Source organism: Penaeus vannamei, chromosome 6 (assembly GCF_042767895.1).
Source record: "Penaeus vannamei isolate JL-2024 chromosome 6, ASM4276789v1, whole genome shotgun sequence".
Classification (NCBI taxonomy): Eukaryota; Metazoa; Arthropoda; class Malacostraca; order Decapoda; family Penaeidae; genus Penaeus; species Penaeus vannamei.
This window is the reverse complement of record NC_091554.1, coordinates 21,387,580-21,405,079: the sequence shown is the minus strand read 5'-3', so window position 1 is coordinate 21,405,079 and position 17,500 is coordinate 21,387,580. Positions and strand designations below refer to the sequence as shown.

General features: G+C 49.7%; 1 protein-coding gene across 1 annotated transcript in view; it reads right to left on the bottom strand.

Annotated features, from left to right (window-relative positions):
* LOC113815384 (filaggrin) overlaps positions 1–17,500 on the bottom strand; it is a 19,773-nt gene that overhangs the window by 1,584 nt on the left and 689 nt on the right. The window contains exons 3-5 of the mRNA XM_070122407.1: positions 16,783–16,992; positions 16,030–16,192; positions 1–15,333 (exon numbers count right to left, since the gene is read on the bottom strand). The exon at positions 1–15,333 is cut by the window's left edge and continues 284 nt beyond it. Coding sequence (XP_069978508.1) covers positions 1–15,333; positions 16,030–16,192; positions 16,783–16,992 — 15,706 coding nt within the window. The remainder of the gene's footprint in view (positions 15,334–16,029; positions 16,193–16,782; positions 16,993–17,500) is intronic.

Below are 17,500 nucleotides of genomic sequence, written 5' to 3'. Positions count from 1 at the left end.
TTTCTGGACACGACAGTGGACAATCTTCACCTCCATCACCACCTCCGTTTTCACCGTTTCCGTCGTCTCCACCTCCATTTCCACCTTCACCACCACCTTCGCTTCCGCTGTCTCCATCTTCACTTCCATTTCCGCCACAACCTCCTCCACATGGTAGACCTTCTGGAGTCAAGTAGCTGCCTGTCACACAAGGAGAAGCCCATTCGTGATCACAGGTGAGTTTCTGTTGGTTCCAGACCGTTCCAGGAGCACAAGGCATCTCTTCGGGACCATACGGGGCACACTGGATGAACTTGCGGCAGTCAGTTGGATGTGGCAGATACTTTCCGAGGGAGCAGTCAATGACGCAACCGTCAATGCTTCCATCACCACCTCCATTTCCACCTTCATTACATGTTCCACAACTCTTGGGACATGTCTTGGCAACATAAGTTTGCCATGAGCAATCTCCATCAGTTGGCTTGCAGTAGCAGTCATTATTGGCAGCCCAGAATTTACAGGCACTCACTTCATCCTGACAGTTCTCACCTCCTTCGCCATTCCCACTATCCCCACTTCCGTTTTCACTCTTTCCTTCATCTCCACTATCTCCACCTCCGTTACCATCGTCTCCACCTCCGTTTCCTTCGTCTCCACCTCCGTTTCCTTCGTCTCCACCTCCGTTTCCTTCGTCTCCACCTCCGTTTCCTTCGTCTCCACCGTCTCCACTTCCGTTTCCACCACTACCTCCTCCACATGGTAGACCTTCTGAAGTCAAGTAGCTGCCTGTCACACAAGGAGAAGCCCATTCGTGATCACAGGTGAGTTTCTGTTGGTTCCAGACCGTTCCAGGAGCACAAGGCATCTCTTCGGGACCATACGGGGCACACTGGATGAACTTGCGGCAGTCAGTTGGATGTGGCAGATACTTTCCGAGGGAGCAGTCAATGACGCAACCGTCAATGCTTCCATCACCACCTCCATTTCCACCTTCATTACATGTTCCACAACTCTTGGGACATGTCTTGGCAACATAAGTTTGCCATGAGCAATCTCCATCAGTTGGCTTGCAGTAGCAGTCATTATTGGCAGCCCAGAATTTACAGGCACTCACTTCATCCTGACAGTTCTCACCTCCTTCGCCATTTCCACTATCCCCACTTCCGTTTTCACTCTTTCCTTCATCTCCACTATTTCCACCTCCGTTACCATCGTCTCCACCTCCGTTTCCTTCGTCTCCACCTCCGTTTCCTTCGTCTCCATCTCCGTTTCCTTCGTCTCCACCTCCGTTTCCTTCGTCTCCACCTCCGTTTCCTTCGTCTCCACCTCCGTTTCCTTTGTCTCCACCGTCTCCACTTCCGTTTCCACCACTACCTCCTCCACATGGTAGACCTTCTGGAGTCAAGTAGCTGCCTGTCACACAAGGAGAAGCCCATTCGTGATCACAGGTGAGTTTCTGTTGGTTCCAGACCGTTCCAGGAGCACAAGGCATCTCTTCGGGACCATACGGGGCACACTGGATGAACTTGCGGCAGTCAGTTGGATGTGGCAGATACTTTCCGAGGGAGCAGTCAATGACGCAACCGTCAATGCTTCCATCACCACCTCCATTTCCACCTTCATTACATGTTCCACAACTCTTGGGACATGTCTTGGCAACATAAGTTTGCCATGAGCAATCTCCATCAGTTGGCTTGCAGTAGCAGTCATTATTGGCAGCCCAGAATTTACAGCCACTCACTTCATCCTGACAGTTCTCACCTCCTTCGCCATTCCCACTATCCCCACTTCCGTTTTCACTCTTTCCTTCATCTCCACTATCTCCACCTCCGTTACCATCGTCTCCACCTCCGTTTCCTTCGTCTCCACCTCCGTTTCCTTCGTCTCCATCTCCGTTTCCTTCGTCTCCACCTCCGTTTCCTTCGTCTCCACCTCCGTTTCCTTCGTCTCCACCTCTGTTTCCTTCGTCTCCACCTCCGTTTCCTTCGTCTCCACCGTCTCCACTTCCGTTTCCACCACTACCTCCTCCACATGGTAGACCTTCTGGAGTCAAGTAGCTGCCTGTCACACAAGGAGAAGCCCATTCGTGATCACAGGTGAGTTTCTGTTGGTTCCAGACCGTTCCAGGAGCACAAGGCATCTCTTCGGGACCATACGGGGCACACTGGATGAACTTGCGGCAGTCAGTTGGATGTGGCAGATACTTTCCGAGGGAGCAGTCAATGACGCAACCGTCAATGCCTCCATCACCACCTCCATTTCCACCTTCATTACATGTTCCACAACTTTTGGGACATGTCTTGGCAACATAAGTTTGCCATGAGCAATCTCCATCAGTTGGCTTGCAGTAGCAGTCATTATTGGCAGCCCAGAATTTACAGGCACTCACTTCATCCTGACAGTTCTCACCTCCTTCGCCATTCCCACTATCCCCACTTCCGTTTTCACTCTTTCCTTCATCTCCACTATCTCCACCTCCGTTACCATCGTCTCCACCTCCGTTTCCTTCGTCTCCACCTCCGTTTCCTTCGTCTCCACCTCCGTTTCCTTCGTCTCCACCGTCTCCACTTCCGTTTCCACCACTACCTCCTCCACATGGTAGACCTTCTGAAGTCAAGTAGCTGCCTGTCACACAAGGAGAAGCCCATTCGTGATCACAGGTGAGTTTCTGTTGGTTCCAGACCGTTCCAGGAGCACAAGGCATCTCTTCGGGACCATACGGGGCACACTGGATGAACTTGCGGCAGTCAGTTGGATGTGGCAGATACTTTCCGAGGGAGCAGTCAATGACGCAACCGTCAATGCTTCCATCACCACCTCCATTTCCACCTTCATTACATGTTCCACAACTCTTGGGACATGTCTTGGCAACATAAGTTTGCCATGAGCAATCTCCATCAGTTGGCTTGCAGTAGCAGTCATTATTGGCAGCCCAGAATTTACAGGCACTCACTTCATCCTGACAGTTCTCACCTCCTTCGCCATTTCCACTATCCCCACTTCCGTTTTCACTCTTTCCTTCATCTCCACTATCTCCACCTCCGTTACCATCGTCTCCACCTCCGTTTCCTTCGTCTCCACCTCCGTTTCCTTCGTCTCCACCTCCGTTTCCTTCGTCTCCACCGTCTCCACTTCCGTTTCCACCACTACCTCCTCCACATGGTAGACCTTCTGGAGTCAAGTAGCTGCCTGTCACACAAGGAGAAGCCCATTCGTGATCACAGGTGAGTTTCTGTTGGTTCCAGACCGTTCCAGGAGCACAAGGCAACTCTTCGGGACCATACGGGGCACACTGGATGAACTTGCGGCAGTCATTTGGATGTGGCAGATACTTTCCGAGGGAGCAGTCAATGACGCAACCATCAGATTCATTACTTCCAGACTCTTTGCTCCAATTTTCTTCACTTTCAGATTCTTTACTTCCAGGCCCATTGCTTCCGGATTCTTTGCTTCCAGACATTTTGCTACAATTTTCTTCACTTCCAGATTCTTTACTTCCAGGCCCATTGCTTCCGGATTCTTTGCTTCCAGACATTTTGCTCCAATTTTCTTCACTTCCAGATTCTTTACTTCCAGGCCCATTGCTTCCGGATTCTTTGCTTCCAGACATTTTGCTCCAATTTTCTTCACTTCCAGATTCTTTACTTCCAGGCCCATTGCTTCCGGATTCTTTGCTTCCAGACATTTTGCTCCAATTTTCTTCACTTCCAGATTCTTTACTTCCAGACTCTTTGCTTCCGGATTCTTTGCTTCCAGACATTTTGCTCCAATTTTCTTCACTTCCAGATTCTTTACTTCCAGGCCCATTGCTTCCGGATTCTTTGCTTCCAGACATTTTGCTCCAATTTTCTTCACTTCCAGATTCTTTACTTCCAGACTCTTTGCTTCCGGATTCTTTGCTTCCAGACATTTTGCTCCAATTTTCTTCACTTCCAGATTCTTTACTTCCAGGCCCATTGCTTCCGGATTCTTTGCTTCCAGACATTTTGCTCCAATTTTCTTCACTTCCAGATTCTTTACTTCCAGGCCCATTGCTTCCGGATTCTTTGCTTCCAGACATTTTGCTCCAATTTTCTTCACTTCCAGATTCTTTACTTCCAGGCCCATTGCTTCCGGATTCTTTGCTTCCAGACATTTTGCTCCAATTTTCTTCACTTCCAGATTCTTTACTTCCAGGCCCATTGCTTCCGGATTCTTTGCTTCCAGACATTTTGCTCCAATTTTCTTCACTTCCAGTTTCTTTACTTCCAGGCCCATTGCTTCCGGATTCTTTGCTTCCAGACATTTTGCTCCAATTTTCTTCACTTCCAGATTCTTTACTTCCAGGCCCATTGCTTCCAGACTCTTTGCTTCCGGATTCTTTGCTTTCAGGCTCTTTGCTTCCGTTTCCTTCATCTCCACTATCTCCTCCTCCGTTTCCTTCGTCTCCTCCTGCGTTTCCTTCGTCTCCACCTCCATGTCCTTCGTCTCCTCCATTTCCTTCGTCTCCTCCTCCATTTCCTTCGTCTCCTCCTCCGTTTCCATCGTCTCCTCCTCCGTTTCCTTCGTCTCCTTCTCCGTTTCCTTCGTCTCCACCTCCGTGTCCTTCGTCTCCTCCATTTCCATCGTCTCCTCCTCCGTTTCCTTCGTCTCCTCCTCCGTTTCCTTCGTCTCCTCCTCCGTTTCCTTCGTCTCCTCCTCCGTTTCCTTCGTCGCCTCCTCCGTTTCCTTCGTCGCCTCCTCCGTTTCCTTCGTCTCGTCCTCCGTTTCCTTCGTCTCCACCTCCGTTTCCTTCATCTCCACCTCCGTTTCCTTCGTCTCCACCTCCGTTTCCTTCGTCTCCTCCATTTCCTTCGTCTCCACCTCCGTTTCCTTCGTCTCCATCTCCGTTTCCTTCGTCTCCACCTTCGTTTCCTCCTCCGTTTCCTTCGTCTCCACCTCCGTTTCCTTCGTCTCCACCTTCGTTTCCTCCTCCGTTTCCTTCGTCTCCACCTTCGTTTCCTCCTCCGTTTCCTTCGTCTCCTCCTCCGTTTCCTTCGTCTCCTCCTCCGTTTCCTTCGTCTCCTCCTCCGTTTCCTTCGTCTCCTCCTTCGTTTCCTTCGTCTCCTCCATTTCCTTCGTCTCCTCCTTCGTTTCCTTCGTCTCCTCCTTCGTTTCCTTCGTCTCCTCCATTTCCTTCGTCTCCTCCTCCGTTTCCTTCGTCTCCTCCTCCGTTTCCTTCGTCTCCTCCTCCGTTTCCTTCGTCTCCTCCTCCGTTTCCTTCGTCTCCTCCTCTGTTTCCTTCGTCTCCTCCGTTTCCTTCGTCTCCACCTCCGTTTCCTTCGTCTCCTCCATTTCCTTCGTCTCCTCCTCTGTTTCCTTCGTCTCCTCCGTTTCCTTCGTCTCCTTCATTTCCTTCGTCTCCTCCGTTTCCTTCGTCTCCTCCTCCGTTTCCTTCGTCTCCTCCTCCGTTTCCTTCATTTCCTTCGTCTCCTCCGTTTCCTTCGTCTCCTCCACTTCCTTCGTCTCCACCTCCGTTTCCTTCGTCTCCACCTCCGTTTCCTTCGTCTCCTCCTCTGTTTCCTTCGTCTCCTCCTCCGTTTCCTTTGTCTCCTCCATTTTCTTCGTCTCCTCCTCCGTTTCCTTCGTCTCCTCCTCCATTTCCTTCGGCTCCTCCTCCGTTTCCTTCGTCTCCTCCTCCGTTTCCTTCGTCTCCTCCTCCGTTTCCTTCGTCTCCTCCTCCGTTTCCTTCGTCTCCACCTCCGTCTCCTTCGTCTCCTCCTCCGTTTCCTTCGTCTCCTCCTCCGTTTCCTTCGTCTCCACCTCCGTTTCCTTCGTCTCCTCCTCCGTTTCCTTCGTCTCCACCTCCGTTTCCTTCGTCTCCTCCTCCATTTCCTTCGTCTCCTCCTCCATTTCCTTCGTCTCCACCTCCGTTGCCTTCGTCTCCTCCTCCGTTTCCTTCGTCTCCTCCTCCGTTTCCTTCGTCTCCTCCTCCGTTTCCTTCGTCTCCACCTCCGTTTCCTTCGTCTCCTCCTCCGTTTCCTTCGTCTCCACCTCCGTTTCCTTCGTCTCCTCCTCCATTTCCTTCGTCTCCTCCTCCATTTCCTTCGTCTCCACCTCCGTTGCCTTCGTCTCCTCCTCCGTTTCCTTCGTCTCCTCCTCCGTTTCCTTCGTCTCCTCCTCCGTTTCCTTCGTCTCCTCCATTTCCTTCGTCTCCTCCTCCGTTTCCTTCGTCTCCTCCTCCGTTTCCTTCGTCTCCACCTCTGTTTCCTTCGTCTCCACCTCCATTTCCTTCGTCTCCTCCTCCGTTTCCTTCGTCTCCTCCGTTTCCTTCGTCTCCTCCTCCGTTTCCTTCGTCTCCTCCTCCGTTTCCTTCGTCTCCTCCTCCGTTTCCTTCGTCTCCTCCTTCGTTTCCTTCGTCTCCTCTTCCGTTTCCTTCGTCTCCTCCTCCGTTTCCTTCGTCTCCTCCTCCGTTTCCTTCGTCTCCTCCTCCGTTTCCTTCGTCTCCTCCTCCGTTTCCTTCGTCTCCTCCTCCGTTTCCTTCGTCTCCTCCTCCGTTTCCTTCGTCTCCTCCTCCGTTTCCTTCGTCTCCTCCTCCGTTTCCTTCGTCTCCTCCTCCGTTTCCTTCGTCTCCTCCTCCGTTTCCTTCGTCTCCTCCTCCGTTTCCTTCGGCTCCTCCTCCGTTTCCTTCGTTTCCACCTCCGTTTCCTTCGTCTCCATCTCCGTTTCCTTCGTCTCCTCCATTTCCTTCGTCTCCTCCTCCGTTTCCTTCGTCTCCTCCGTTTCCTTCGTCTCCACCTCCGTTTCCTTCGTCTCCTTCTCCGTTTCCTTCGTCTCCTCCATTTCCTTCGTCTCCTCCTCCGTTTCCTTCGTCTCCTCCGTTTCCTTCGTCTCCTCCATTTCCTTCGTCTCCTCCTCCGTTTCCTTCGTCTCCTCCTCCGTTTCCTTCATCTCCTCCGTTTCCTTCGTCTCCTCCTCCGTTTCCTTCGTCTCCTCCTCCGTTTCCTTCGTCTCCTCCTCCGTTTCCTTCGTCTCCTTCTCCGTTTCCTTCGTCTCCACCTCCGTTTCCATCGTCTCCTCCATTTCCTTCGTCTCCTCCTCCGTTTCCATCGTCTCCTCCTCCGTTTCCTTCGTCTCCTCCTCCGTTTCCTTCGTCTCCTCCTCCGTTCCCTTCGTCTCCTCCATTTCCTTCGTCTCCTCCTCCGTTTCCTTCGTCTCCTCCTCCGTTTCCTTCGTCTCCACCTCCGTTTCCTTCGTCTCCTCCATTTCCTTCGTCTCCACCTCCGTTTCCTTCGTCTCCTCCGTTTCCTTCGTCTCCTCCATTTCCTTCGTCTCCTCCTTCGTTTCCTTCGTCTCCTCCTCCGTTTCCTTCGTCTCCTCCTCCGTTTCCTTCGTCTCCTCCTCCGTTTCCTTCGTCTCCTCCTCCGTTTCCTTCGTCTCCTCCTCCGTTTCCTTCGTCTCCTCTTCCGTTTCCTTCGTCTCCTCCTCCGTTTCCTTCGTCGCCTCCTCCGTTTCCTTCGTCTCCTCCTCCGTTTCCTTCGTCGCCTCCTCCGTTTCCTTCGTCGCCTCCTCCGTTTCCTTCGTCTCCTCCTCCGTTTCCTTCTTCTCCTCCTCCGTTTCCTTCGTCTCCTCCATTTCCTTCGTCTCCTCCTCCGTTTCCTTCGTCTCCTCCATTTCCTTCGTCTCCTCCTCCGCTTCCTACGTCTCCTCCGTTTCCTTCGTCTCCTCCTCCGTTTCCTTCGTCTGCTCCTCCGTTTCCTACGTCTCCTCCTCCATTTCCTTCGTCTCCTCCATTTCCTTCGTTTCCTCCTCCGTTTCCTTCGTCTCCTCCTCCGTTATCTTCGTCTCCTCCATTTCCTTCGTCTCCTCCGTTTCCTTCGTCTCCACCTCCGTTTCCTTCGTCTCCTCCATTTCCTTCGTCTCCTCCTCCGTTTCCTTCGTCTCCTCCTCCGTTTCCATCGTCTCCACCTCCGTTTCCTTCGTCTCCACCGTTTCCTTCGTCTCCACCTCCGTTTCCTTCGTCTCCATCTCCGTTTCCTTCGTCTCCTCCTCCGTTTCCTTCGTCTCCACCTCCGTTTCCTTCGTCTCCTCCTCCGTTTCCTTCGTCTCCTCCTCCGTTTCCTTCGTCTCCTCCTCCGTTTCCTTCGTCTCCACCTCCGTTTCCTTCGTCTCCTCCTCCGTTTCCTTCGTCTCCTCCTCCGTTTCCTTCGTCTCCTCCTCCGTTTCCTTCGTCTCCTCCTCCGTTTCCTTCATCTCCTCCGTTTCCTTCGTCTCCTCCTTCGTTTCCTTCGTCGCCTCCTCCGTTTCCTTCGTCGCCTCCTCCGTTTCCTTCGTTGCCTCCTCCGTTTCCTTCGTCTCCTCCTCCGTTTCCTTCGTCTCCGTCTCCAACTCCGTTTCCTTCGTCTCCACCCCCGTTTCCTTCGTTTCCACCTCCATTTTCTTCGTCTCCATCGTTTCCTGATTCATTACTTCCAGACTCTTTGCTTCCAGATTCTTTACTTCCAGACATTTTGCTCCAATTTTCCTCACTTCCAGATTCTTTACTTCCAGGCCCATTGCTTCCAGACTCCTTGCTTCCGGATTCTTTGCTTCCAGACATTTTGCTCCAATTTTCTTCACTTCCAGATTCTTTACTTCCAGGCCCATTGCTTCCAGACTCTTTGCTTCCGGATTCTTTGCTTCCAGACTCTTTGCTTCCAGGCCCTTTCTCTCCAGACTCTTTGCTTCCGGATTCTTTGTTTCCGGATTCTTCGCTTCCAGACTCTTTGCTTCCGGATTCTTTGCTTCCAGACTCTTTGCTTCCGGATTCTTTGCTTCCAGACTCTTTGCTTTCGGATTCTTTGCTTCCAGACTCTTTGCTTCCGGATTCTTTGCTTCCAGACTCTTTGCTTCCAGATTCTTTGCTTCCGGATTCTTTGCTTCCAGACTCTTTGCTTCCGGATTCTTTGCTTCCAGACTCTTTGCTTCCGGATTCTTTGCTTCCGGATTCTTTGCTTCCAGACTCTTTGCTTCCGGATTCTTTGCTTCCAGACTCTTTGCTTCCGGATTCTTTGCTTCCGGATTCTTTGCTTCCGGATTCTTTGCTTCCAGGCCCTTTGCTTCCAGACTCTTTGCTTCCGGATTCTTTGCTTCCAGACTCTTTGCTTCCGGATTCTTTGCTTCCAGACTCTTTGCTTCCAGATTCTTTGCTTCCGGATATTTTGCTCCAATTTTCTTCACTTCCAGATTCTTTACTTCCAGGCTCATTACTTCCAGACTCTTTGCTTCCGGATTCTTTGCTTACAGACTCTTTGCTTCCGGACTCTTTGCTTCCAGACTCTTTGCTTCCGGATTCTTTGCTTCCAGGCCCTTTCTCTCCAGACTCTTTGCTTCCGGATTCTTTGCTTCCAGGCCCTTTCTCTCCAGACTCTTTGCTTCCGGATTCTTTGCTTCCAGGCCCTTTCTCTCCAGACTCTTTGCTTCCGGTTTCTTTGCTTCCAGGTCCTTTCTCTCCAGACTCTTTGCTTCCAGACTCTTTGCTTCCAGGTCCTTTCTCTCCAGACTCTTTGCTTCCAGACTCTTTGCTTCCAGGCCCTTTCTCTCCAGACTCTTTGCTTCCGGACTCTTTGCTTCCAGGCCCTTTCTCTCCAGACTCTTTGCTTCCAGGCCCTTTCTCTCCAGACTCTTTGCTTCCAGGCCCTTTCTCTCCAGACTCTTTGCTTCCGGACTCTTTGCTTCCAGGCCCTTTCTCTCCAGACTCTTTGCTTCCGGATTCTTTGCTTCCAGGTCCTTTCTCTCCAGACTCTTTGCTTCCGGACTCTTTGCTTCCAGGTCCTTTCTCTCCAGACTCTTTGCTTCCGGACTCTTTGCTTCCAGGCCCTTTCTCTCCAGACTCTTTGCTTCCGGATTCTTTGCTTCCAGGCCCTTTCTCTCCAGACTCTTTGCTTCCGGACTCTTTGCTTCCAGGCCCTTTCTCTCCAGACTCTTTGCTTCCGGATTCTTTGCTTCCAGGTCCTTTCTCTCCAGACTCTTTGCTTCCGGACTCTTTGCTCCCAGGTCCTTTCTCTCCAGAGTCTTTGCTTCCGGACTCTTTGCTTCCAGGCCCTTTCTCTCCAGACTCTTTGCTTCCGGATTCTTTGCTTCCAGGTCCTTTCTCTCCAGACTCTTTGCTTCCGGACTCTTTGCTTCCAGGCCCTTTCTCTCCAGACTCTTTGCTTCCGGACTCTTTGCTTCCAGGCCCTTTCTCTCCAGACTCTTTGCTTCCGGACTCTTTGCTTCCAGGCCCTTTCTCTCCAGAGTCTTTGCTTCCGGACTCTTTGCTTCCAGGCCCTTTCTCTCCAGACTCTTTGCTTCCGGATTCTTTGCTTCCAGGCCCTTTCTCTCCAGACTCTTTGCTTCCGGATTCTTTGCTTCCAGGTCCTTTCTCTCCAGAGTCTTTGCTTCCGGACTCTTTGCTTCCAGGCCCTTTCTCTCCAGACTCTTTGCTTCCGGATTCTTTGCTTCCAGACTCTTTGCTTTCGGATTCTTTGCTTCCAGGCCCTTTCTCTCCAGACTCTTTGCTTCCGGACTCTTTGCTTCCAGGCCCTTTCTCTCCAGACTCTTTGCTTCCGGATTCTTTGCTTTCAGGCCCTTTCTCTCCAGACTCTTTGCTTCCGGACTCTTTGCTTCCAGGCCCTTTCTCTCCAGACTCTTTGCTTCCAGACTCTTTGCTTCCGGATTCTTTGCTTCCAGACTCTTTGCTTCCAGAGTCTTTGCTTCCGGATTCTTTGCTTCCAGGCCCTTTCTCTCCAGAGTCTTTGCTTCCGGACTCTTTGCTTCCAGGCCCTTTCTCTCCAGACTCTTTGCTTCCGGATTCTTTGCTTCCAGGCCCTTTCTCTCCAGACTCTTTGCTTCCGGACTCTTTGCTTCCAGGCCCTTTCTCTCCAGACTCTTTACTTCCGGATTCTTTGCTTCCAGGCCCTTTCTCTCCAGACTCTTTGCTTCCGGACTCTTTGCTTCCAGGCCCTTTCTCTCCAGACTCTTTGCTTCCAGACTCTTTGCTTTCGGATTCTTTGCTTCCAGGCCCTTTCTCTCCAGACTCTTTGCTTCCGGACTCTTTACTTCCAGGCCCTTTCTCTCCAGACTCTTTGCTTCCAGACTCTTTGCTTTCGGATTCTTTGCTTCCAGGCCCTTTCTCTCCAGACTCTTTGCTTCCGGACTCTTTGCTTCCAGGCCCTTTCTCTCCAGACTCTTTGCTTCCGGATTCTTTGCTTCCGGATTCTTTGCTTCCAGACTCTTTGCTTTCGGATTCTTTGCTTCCAGGTCCTTTCTCTCCAGACTCTTTGCTTCCGGATTCTTTGCTTCCAGACTCTTTGCTTCCGGATTCTTTGCTTCCAGGCCCTTTCTCTCCAGACTCTTTGCTTCCAGACTCTTTGCTTCCAGGCCCTTTCTCTCCAGACTCTTTGCTTCCGGATTCTTTGCTTCCAGGTCCTTTCTCTCCAGAGTCTTTGCTTCCGGACTCTTTGCTTCCAGGCCCTTTCTCTCCAGACTCTTTGCTTCCGGATTCTTTGCTTCCAGACTCTTTGCTTTCGGATTCTTTGCTTCCAAGCCCTTTCTCTCCAGACTCTTTGCTTCCAGACTCTTTGCTTCCGGATTCTTTGCTTCCAGGCCCTTTCTCTCCAGACTCTTTGCTTCCAGACTCTTTGCTTTCGGATTCTTTGCTTCCAGGCCCTTTCGGAGGTCCTTTCTCTCCAGACTCTTTGCTTCCAGGTCCTTTCTCTCCAGACTCTTTGCTTCCGGATTCTTTGCTTCCAGGCCCTTTCTCTCCAGACTCTTTGCTTCCAGACTCTTTGCTTTCAGGTCCTTTCTCTCCAGACTCTTTGCTTCCAGGTCCTTTCTCTCCAGGTCCTTTGCTTCCGGATTCTTTGCTTCCAGACTCTTTGCTTCCAGACTCTTTGCTTCCAGGTCCTTTCTCTCCAGACTCTTTGCTTCCGGATTCTTTGCTTCCAGACTCTTTGCTTCCAGGTCCTTTCTCTCCAGACTCTTTGCTTCCGGATTCTTTGCTTCCAGGTCCTTTCTCTCCAGACTCTTTGCTTCCGGACTCTTTGCTTCCAGGTCCTTTCTCTCCAGACTCTTTGCTTCCGGATTCTTTGCTTCCAGGTCCTTTCTCTCCAGACTCTTTGCTTCCAGGCCCTTTCTCTCCAGACTCTTTGCTTCCGGATTCTTTGCTTCCAGACTCTTTGCTTCCAGGTCCTTTCTCTCCAGACTCTTTGCTTCCGGATTCTTTGCTTCCGGACTCTTTGCTTCCAGGTCCTTTCTCTCCAGACTCTTTACTTCCGGATTCTCTGCTTCCGGACTCTTTGCTTCCAGGCCCTTTCTCTCCAGACTCTTTGCTTCCGGATTCTTTGCTTCCAGACTCTTTGTTTCCAGGCCCTTTCTCTCCAGACTCTTTGCTTCCGGATTCTTTGCTTCCAGACTCTTTGCTTCCAGGCCCTTTCTCTCCAGACTCTTTGCTTCCGGATTCTTTGCTTCCAGACTCTTTGCTTCCAGGTCCTTTCTCTCCAGACTCTTTGCTTCCGGATTCTTTGCTTCCAGACTCTTTGCTTCCAGGCCCTTTCTCTCCAGACTCTTTGCTTCCGGATTCTTTGCTTCCAGGCCCTTTCTCTCCAGACTCTTTGCTTCCGGATTCTTTGCTTCCAGACTCTTTGCTTCCAGGCCCTTTCTCTCCAGACTCTTTGCTTCCGGACTCTTTGCTTCCAGGCCCTTTCTCTCCAGACTCTTTGCTTCCGGATTCTTTGCTTCCGGACTCTTTGCTTCCAGGTCCTTTCTCTCCAGACTCTTTGCTTCCAGACTCTTTGCTTCCAGGCCCTTTCTCTCCAGACTCTATGCTTCCGGACTCTTTGCTTCCAGGCCCTTTCTCTCCAGACTCTTTGCTTCCGGATTCTTTGCTTCCAGGCCCTTTCTCTCCAGACTCTTTGCTTCCGGATTCTTTGCTTCCAGGCTCTTTGCTTCCAGGCCCTTTCTCTCCAGACTCTTTGCTTCCAAGCTCTTTGCTTCCGGATTCTTTGCTTCCAGGCCCTTTCTCTCCAGACTCTTTGCTTCCAGACTCTTTGCTTCCAGGTCCTTTCTCTCCAGACTTTTTGCTTCCGGATTCTTTGCTTCCAGACTCTTTGCTTCCAGACTCTTTGCTTCCAGGTCCTTTCTCTCCAGACTCTTTGCTTCCAGATTCTTTGCTTCCAGACTCTTTGCTTCCGGATTCTTTGCTTCCAGGCCCTTTCTCTCCAGACTCTTTGCTTCCGGATTCTTTGCTTCCAGGCCCTTTGCTTCCAGATTCTTTGCTTCCAGATTCTTTGCTTCCAGATTCTTTGCTTCCAGGCCCTTTGCTTCCAGACTCTTTGCTTCCGGATTCTTTGCTTCCAGACTCTTTGCTTCCAGGCTCTTTGCTTCCAGACTCTTTGCTTCCGGATTCTTTGCTTCCAGGCCCTTTGCTTCCAGACTCTTTGCTTCCGGATTCTTTGCTTCCAGGCCCTTTGCTTCCAGATTCTTTGCTTCCGGACTCTTTGCTTCCAGGTCCTTTCTCTCCAGACTCTTTGCTTCCGGATTCTTTGCTTCCAGACTCTTTGCTTCCAGGCCCTTTGCTTCCAGACTCTTCGCTTCCGGTTTCTCTGCTTCCAGACTCTTTGCTTCCAGGCCCTTTGCTTCCAGACTCTTTGCTTCCGGATTCTCTGCTTCCAGACTCTTTGCTTCCAGGCCCTTTGTGTCCAGACTCTTTGCTTCCGGATTCTTTGCTTCCAGACTCTTTGCTTCCAGGCCCTTTGTGTCCAGACTCTTTGCTTCCGGATTCTTTGCTTCCAGACTCTTTGCTTCCAGGCCCTTTGTGTCCAGACTCTTTGCTTCCGGATTCTTTGCTTCCAGGCACTTTGCTTCCAGACTCTTTGCTTCCGGATTCTTTGCTTCCAGACTCTTTGCTTCCAGGCCCTTTGTGTCCAGACTCTTTGCTTCCGGATTCTTTGCTTCCAGACTCTTTACTTCCAGGCCCTTTGTGTCCAGACTCTTTGCTTCCGGATTCTTTGCTTCCAGACTCTTTGCTTCCAGGCCCTTTGTGTCCAGACTCTTTGCTTCCGAATTCTTTACTTCCAGACTCTTTGCTTCCAGGCCCTTTGTGTCCAGACTCTTTGCTTCCAGACTCTTTGCTTCCAGGCCCTTTGCTTCCAGACTCTTTGCTTCCGGATTCTTTGTTTCCAGACTCTTTGCTTCCAGGCCCTTTGTGTCCAGACTCTTTGCTTCCGGATTCTTTGCTTCCAGACTCTTTGCTTCCAGGTCCTTTCTCTCCAGACTCTTTGCTTCCGGATTCTTTGCTTCCAGGCCCTTTCTCTCCAGACTCTTTGCTTCCAGACTCTTTGATACCGGATTCTTTGCTTCCAGGCCCTTTGCTTCCAGACTCTTTGCTTCCGGATTCTTTGCTTCCAGGCCCTTTGCTTACAGACTCTTTGCTTCCGGATTCTTTGTTTCCAGACTCTTTGCTTCCAGGCCCTTTGTGTCCAAACTCTTTGCTTCCGGATTCTTTGCTTCCAAGCCCTTTGTGTCCAGACTCTTTGCTTCCGGATTCTTTGCTTTCCGACTCTTTGCTTCCAGGCCCTTTGCTTCCAGACTCTTTGCTTCCGGATTCTTTGCTTCCAGACTCTTTGCTTCCAGGCCCTTTGCTTCCAGACTCTTTGCTTCCGGATTCTTTGCTTCCAGGCCCTTTGCTTCCAGACTCCTTGCTTCCGGATTCTTTGCTTCCAGACTCTTTGCTTCCAGGACCTTTGTGTCCAGACTCTTTGCTTCCGGATTCTTTGCTTCCAGGCCCTTTGCTTCCAGACTCTTTGCTTCCGGATTCTTTGTTTCCAGACTCTTTGCTTCCAGGCCCTTTGTGTCCAGACTCTTTGCTTCCGGATTCTTTGCTTCCAGACTCTTTGCTTCCAGGCCCTTTGCTTCCAGACTCTTTGCTTCCGGATTCTTTGCTTCCAGGCCCTTTGCTTCCAGACTCTTTGCTTCCGGATTCTTTGCTTCCAGACTCTTTGCTTCCAGACTCTTTGCTTTGGGATTCCTTGCTTCCAAACTCTTTGCTACCATGATGCTTTCTTTTAGGTCCTTTTTCTAAGGCAAATGTCCTCTTGCTAATCATTTTGTTTACTTTGCAGCTGCCACAGGATTTTGGACAGTTCCTAAGAACAAACGACTGCCAGTCGCAGTTACTTCCACTGCACTGACACCCTCCATCCTTCACAAACTTTGGACAGTCCAAACGTCGGTCAACGCAGGCCGTCTCCAGGAAAGCACCTTCTTCCCAGGCCCCTTCGCTGCACTCTACATTGATGGCCAGATCGCACTGTGACGTGTCACGGTTGAAGAGAAGGCCGTTACTGCAGAAATGCTGAACTGCTTGGCCACCCTCACCTGAAACACCAACAGTGCAATTCTTATACACAAACTCATCTTTTGTACCAAAATCGTCTGCTGCTGTTCTTCCAAAGGGGATGATCAGATATATAGGTGGAAGGCACAGGAGGTTCAGTCACGTGTTATTACAGGGTGCTAATTTTGTAATTTTGATATGCCGTTTGGCTCAGGTCCAAATATACATTATGACTGTATATGAAGGATGAAAGAACGTGAAAATACAGTAAACTGATTATATGATGCAAAGATCCTGTGAGAGAAGGCTGGCAAATATTAATGGCAATATTGGATAATGCATGCTCTAAGAAAACGCAGCTTCATATTTCACTCATTAGCAGTGATTTCAGCAGTAATCAGACAATATTTAGAGAACTACTTAGTGTAACAAATCTAAATGTAATTGGAAAATTGAATGCAAGCATCTGAATTTTCCACCACCATTCCCATCTTATATATAAACAACGTCAAAGTAGGTATATGTCGGTGATTATTTAAAAATCGAAGCAAGAAAAAATACTACTGATAGTCCTGATAAAATGAAGTTCAATGAAATGGAGAATCAATGCTGCAACCATTGTGGCAAGGGAAGAACGTTTTCTTTATTCTGGAGAAATGCTCCTCAACTGAAAGAAAGCGGACATAGAATAGAAAACCAACAACTAGGTAATTTAAAGAAAGTAAAGTGAAACTCACACTGCCAGTAAGCAGAACACTTCTCAGACGAAGGGTACCGGCAGTTATCACAGGAACAGGAGAGCGCCGGTTCACATTTGGTGTTCTCCGGCAGATCACATTGTTCAACCATCGCGTTGAACGTCAAGTCTCCGGGACACTCCGTAAGGTGCTCCACGCCCGCCTGCGAATGGAAAACCCGGATACCTTATGGTCGTGGAGGATCGCTTGTGGATTGCTAAAAAAAAATCGTCATTGTTTATTTGATTATGCGCCTCCTTTCTGATTATTCAATCGTCGTCTATATATATCTTTAGCTATTTTGTATTTCAAGGAAGTTGACTGTTATTATACACGCCCCCCCCCTCAAAAAAAAAAAGAAAAGAAAGGGACAATACTCGTAGATATGTTAGCTGTCGGTCTAAACAAGAGGAATATCTCAAAATTATATATTTTTCTAGAATGATTTTTTTTCCTTATCTGAACCTGGCTTGACTACCTGTCCCCTAATCATTAAAATAATAAACTGTTAATCTTACTGGTTTCGACTAGATCAGTTATGTGTCATCTGTTTATTTACATTTTACTTTTCAGCCAGATTCCCTCTTATTAACAAAAAGAGAGAGAAAGAAGTCAGAAGAGAAGCAGATAGACGATAAGAGAGGAAGAAACCTATGTATCTAATAGATCCAGATTCTGGGCAAATGTATTCGTTGTCACCAAGTGACAGTACGGACAAAGTAAGAGAAGAGACCAAACATTGTGGGTACTGACAGCGTCGCAGTGGTAGAAGGCATCGCAGCGGTACGGGTGCGGCTTGATGCAGGGGCCTTCGCAGTCACACGTCACGAGGTCGTCTGTCACGCCTCCTGGGACGAAAGGGCTCGTCAGCTCGCAGGACGTCTTGAAGGGCGTGCAGTGGGCGTCCCTCGGGTGGTCGCACGCCCCCTTCACAGCGTTGAAGTTCAGGTTTGAAGGGCATTTCTGTGTGGAAGAGAGGAATATTCATATTTACATGATGGCCCCCTTTTCGTATATTTCTTTACTGATCATCCGTTTCTGTTTAATAAAATAATTTTCCTGTCCTTAGCATGATGAGTGATATCGTGTTAATATTTATTGATTTTGCTTAGTAGTGTAACGGTCACTTATTTTCTTCATTGAATAGCATGTAAGGTGCGAAGAGGTACTTTAAGTGATTAGGTAATACGGAAAATGACAAGCAATTAATTTATGGCTATGAAATATTTGGTTGTGATCAATCTTGACTGGAAATCGTAAAAAGGCTCTGGATATAAATAACGGGAGTTTAGACTGTAGCAAAGCTAACGAATGATGAACTAAGATATCTAAGCTGGTAGTTGTGCTTTGAGTCACACGGCAGGTTTGCGATTCGTATCGCAATCTAATCTAAGAATGAAGGGAAGACAAATACGATTGTTCTCTTTCTCTCTGGGTTTAGTGGATTGCTTACTTCTCTGGGCATCTTATG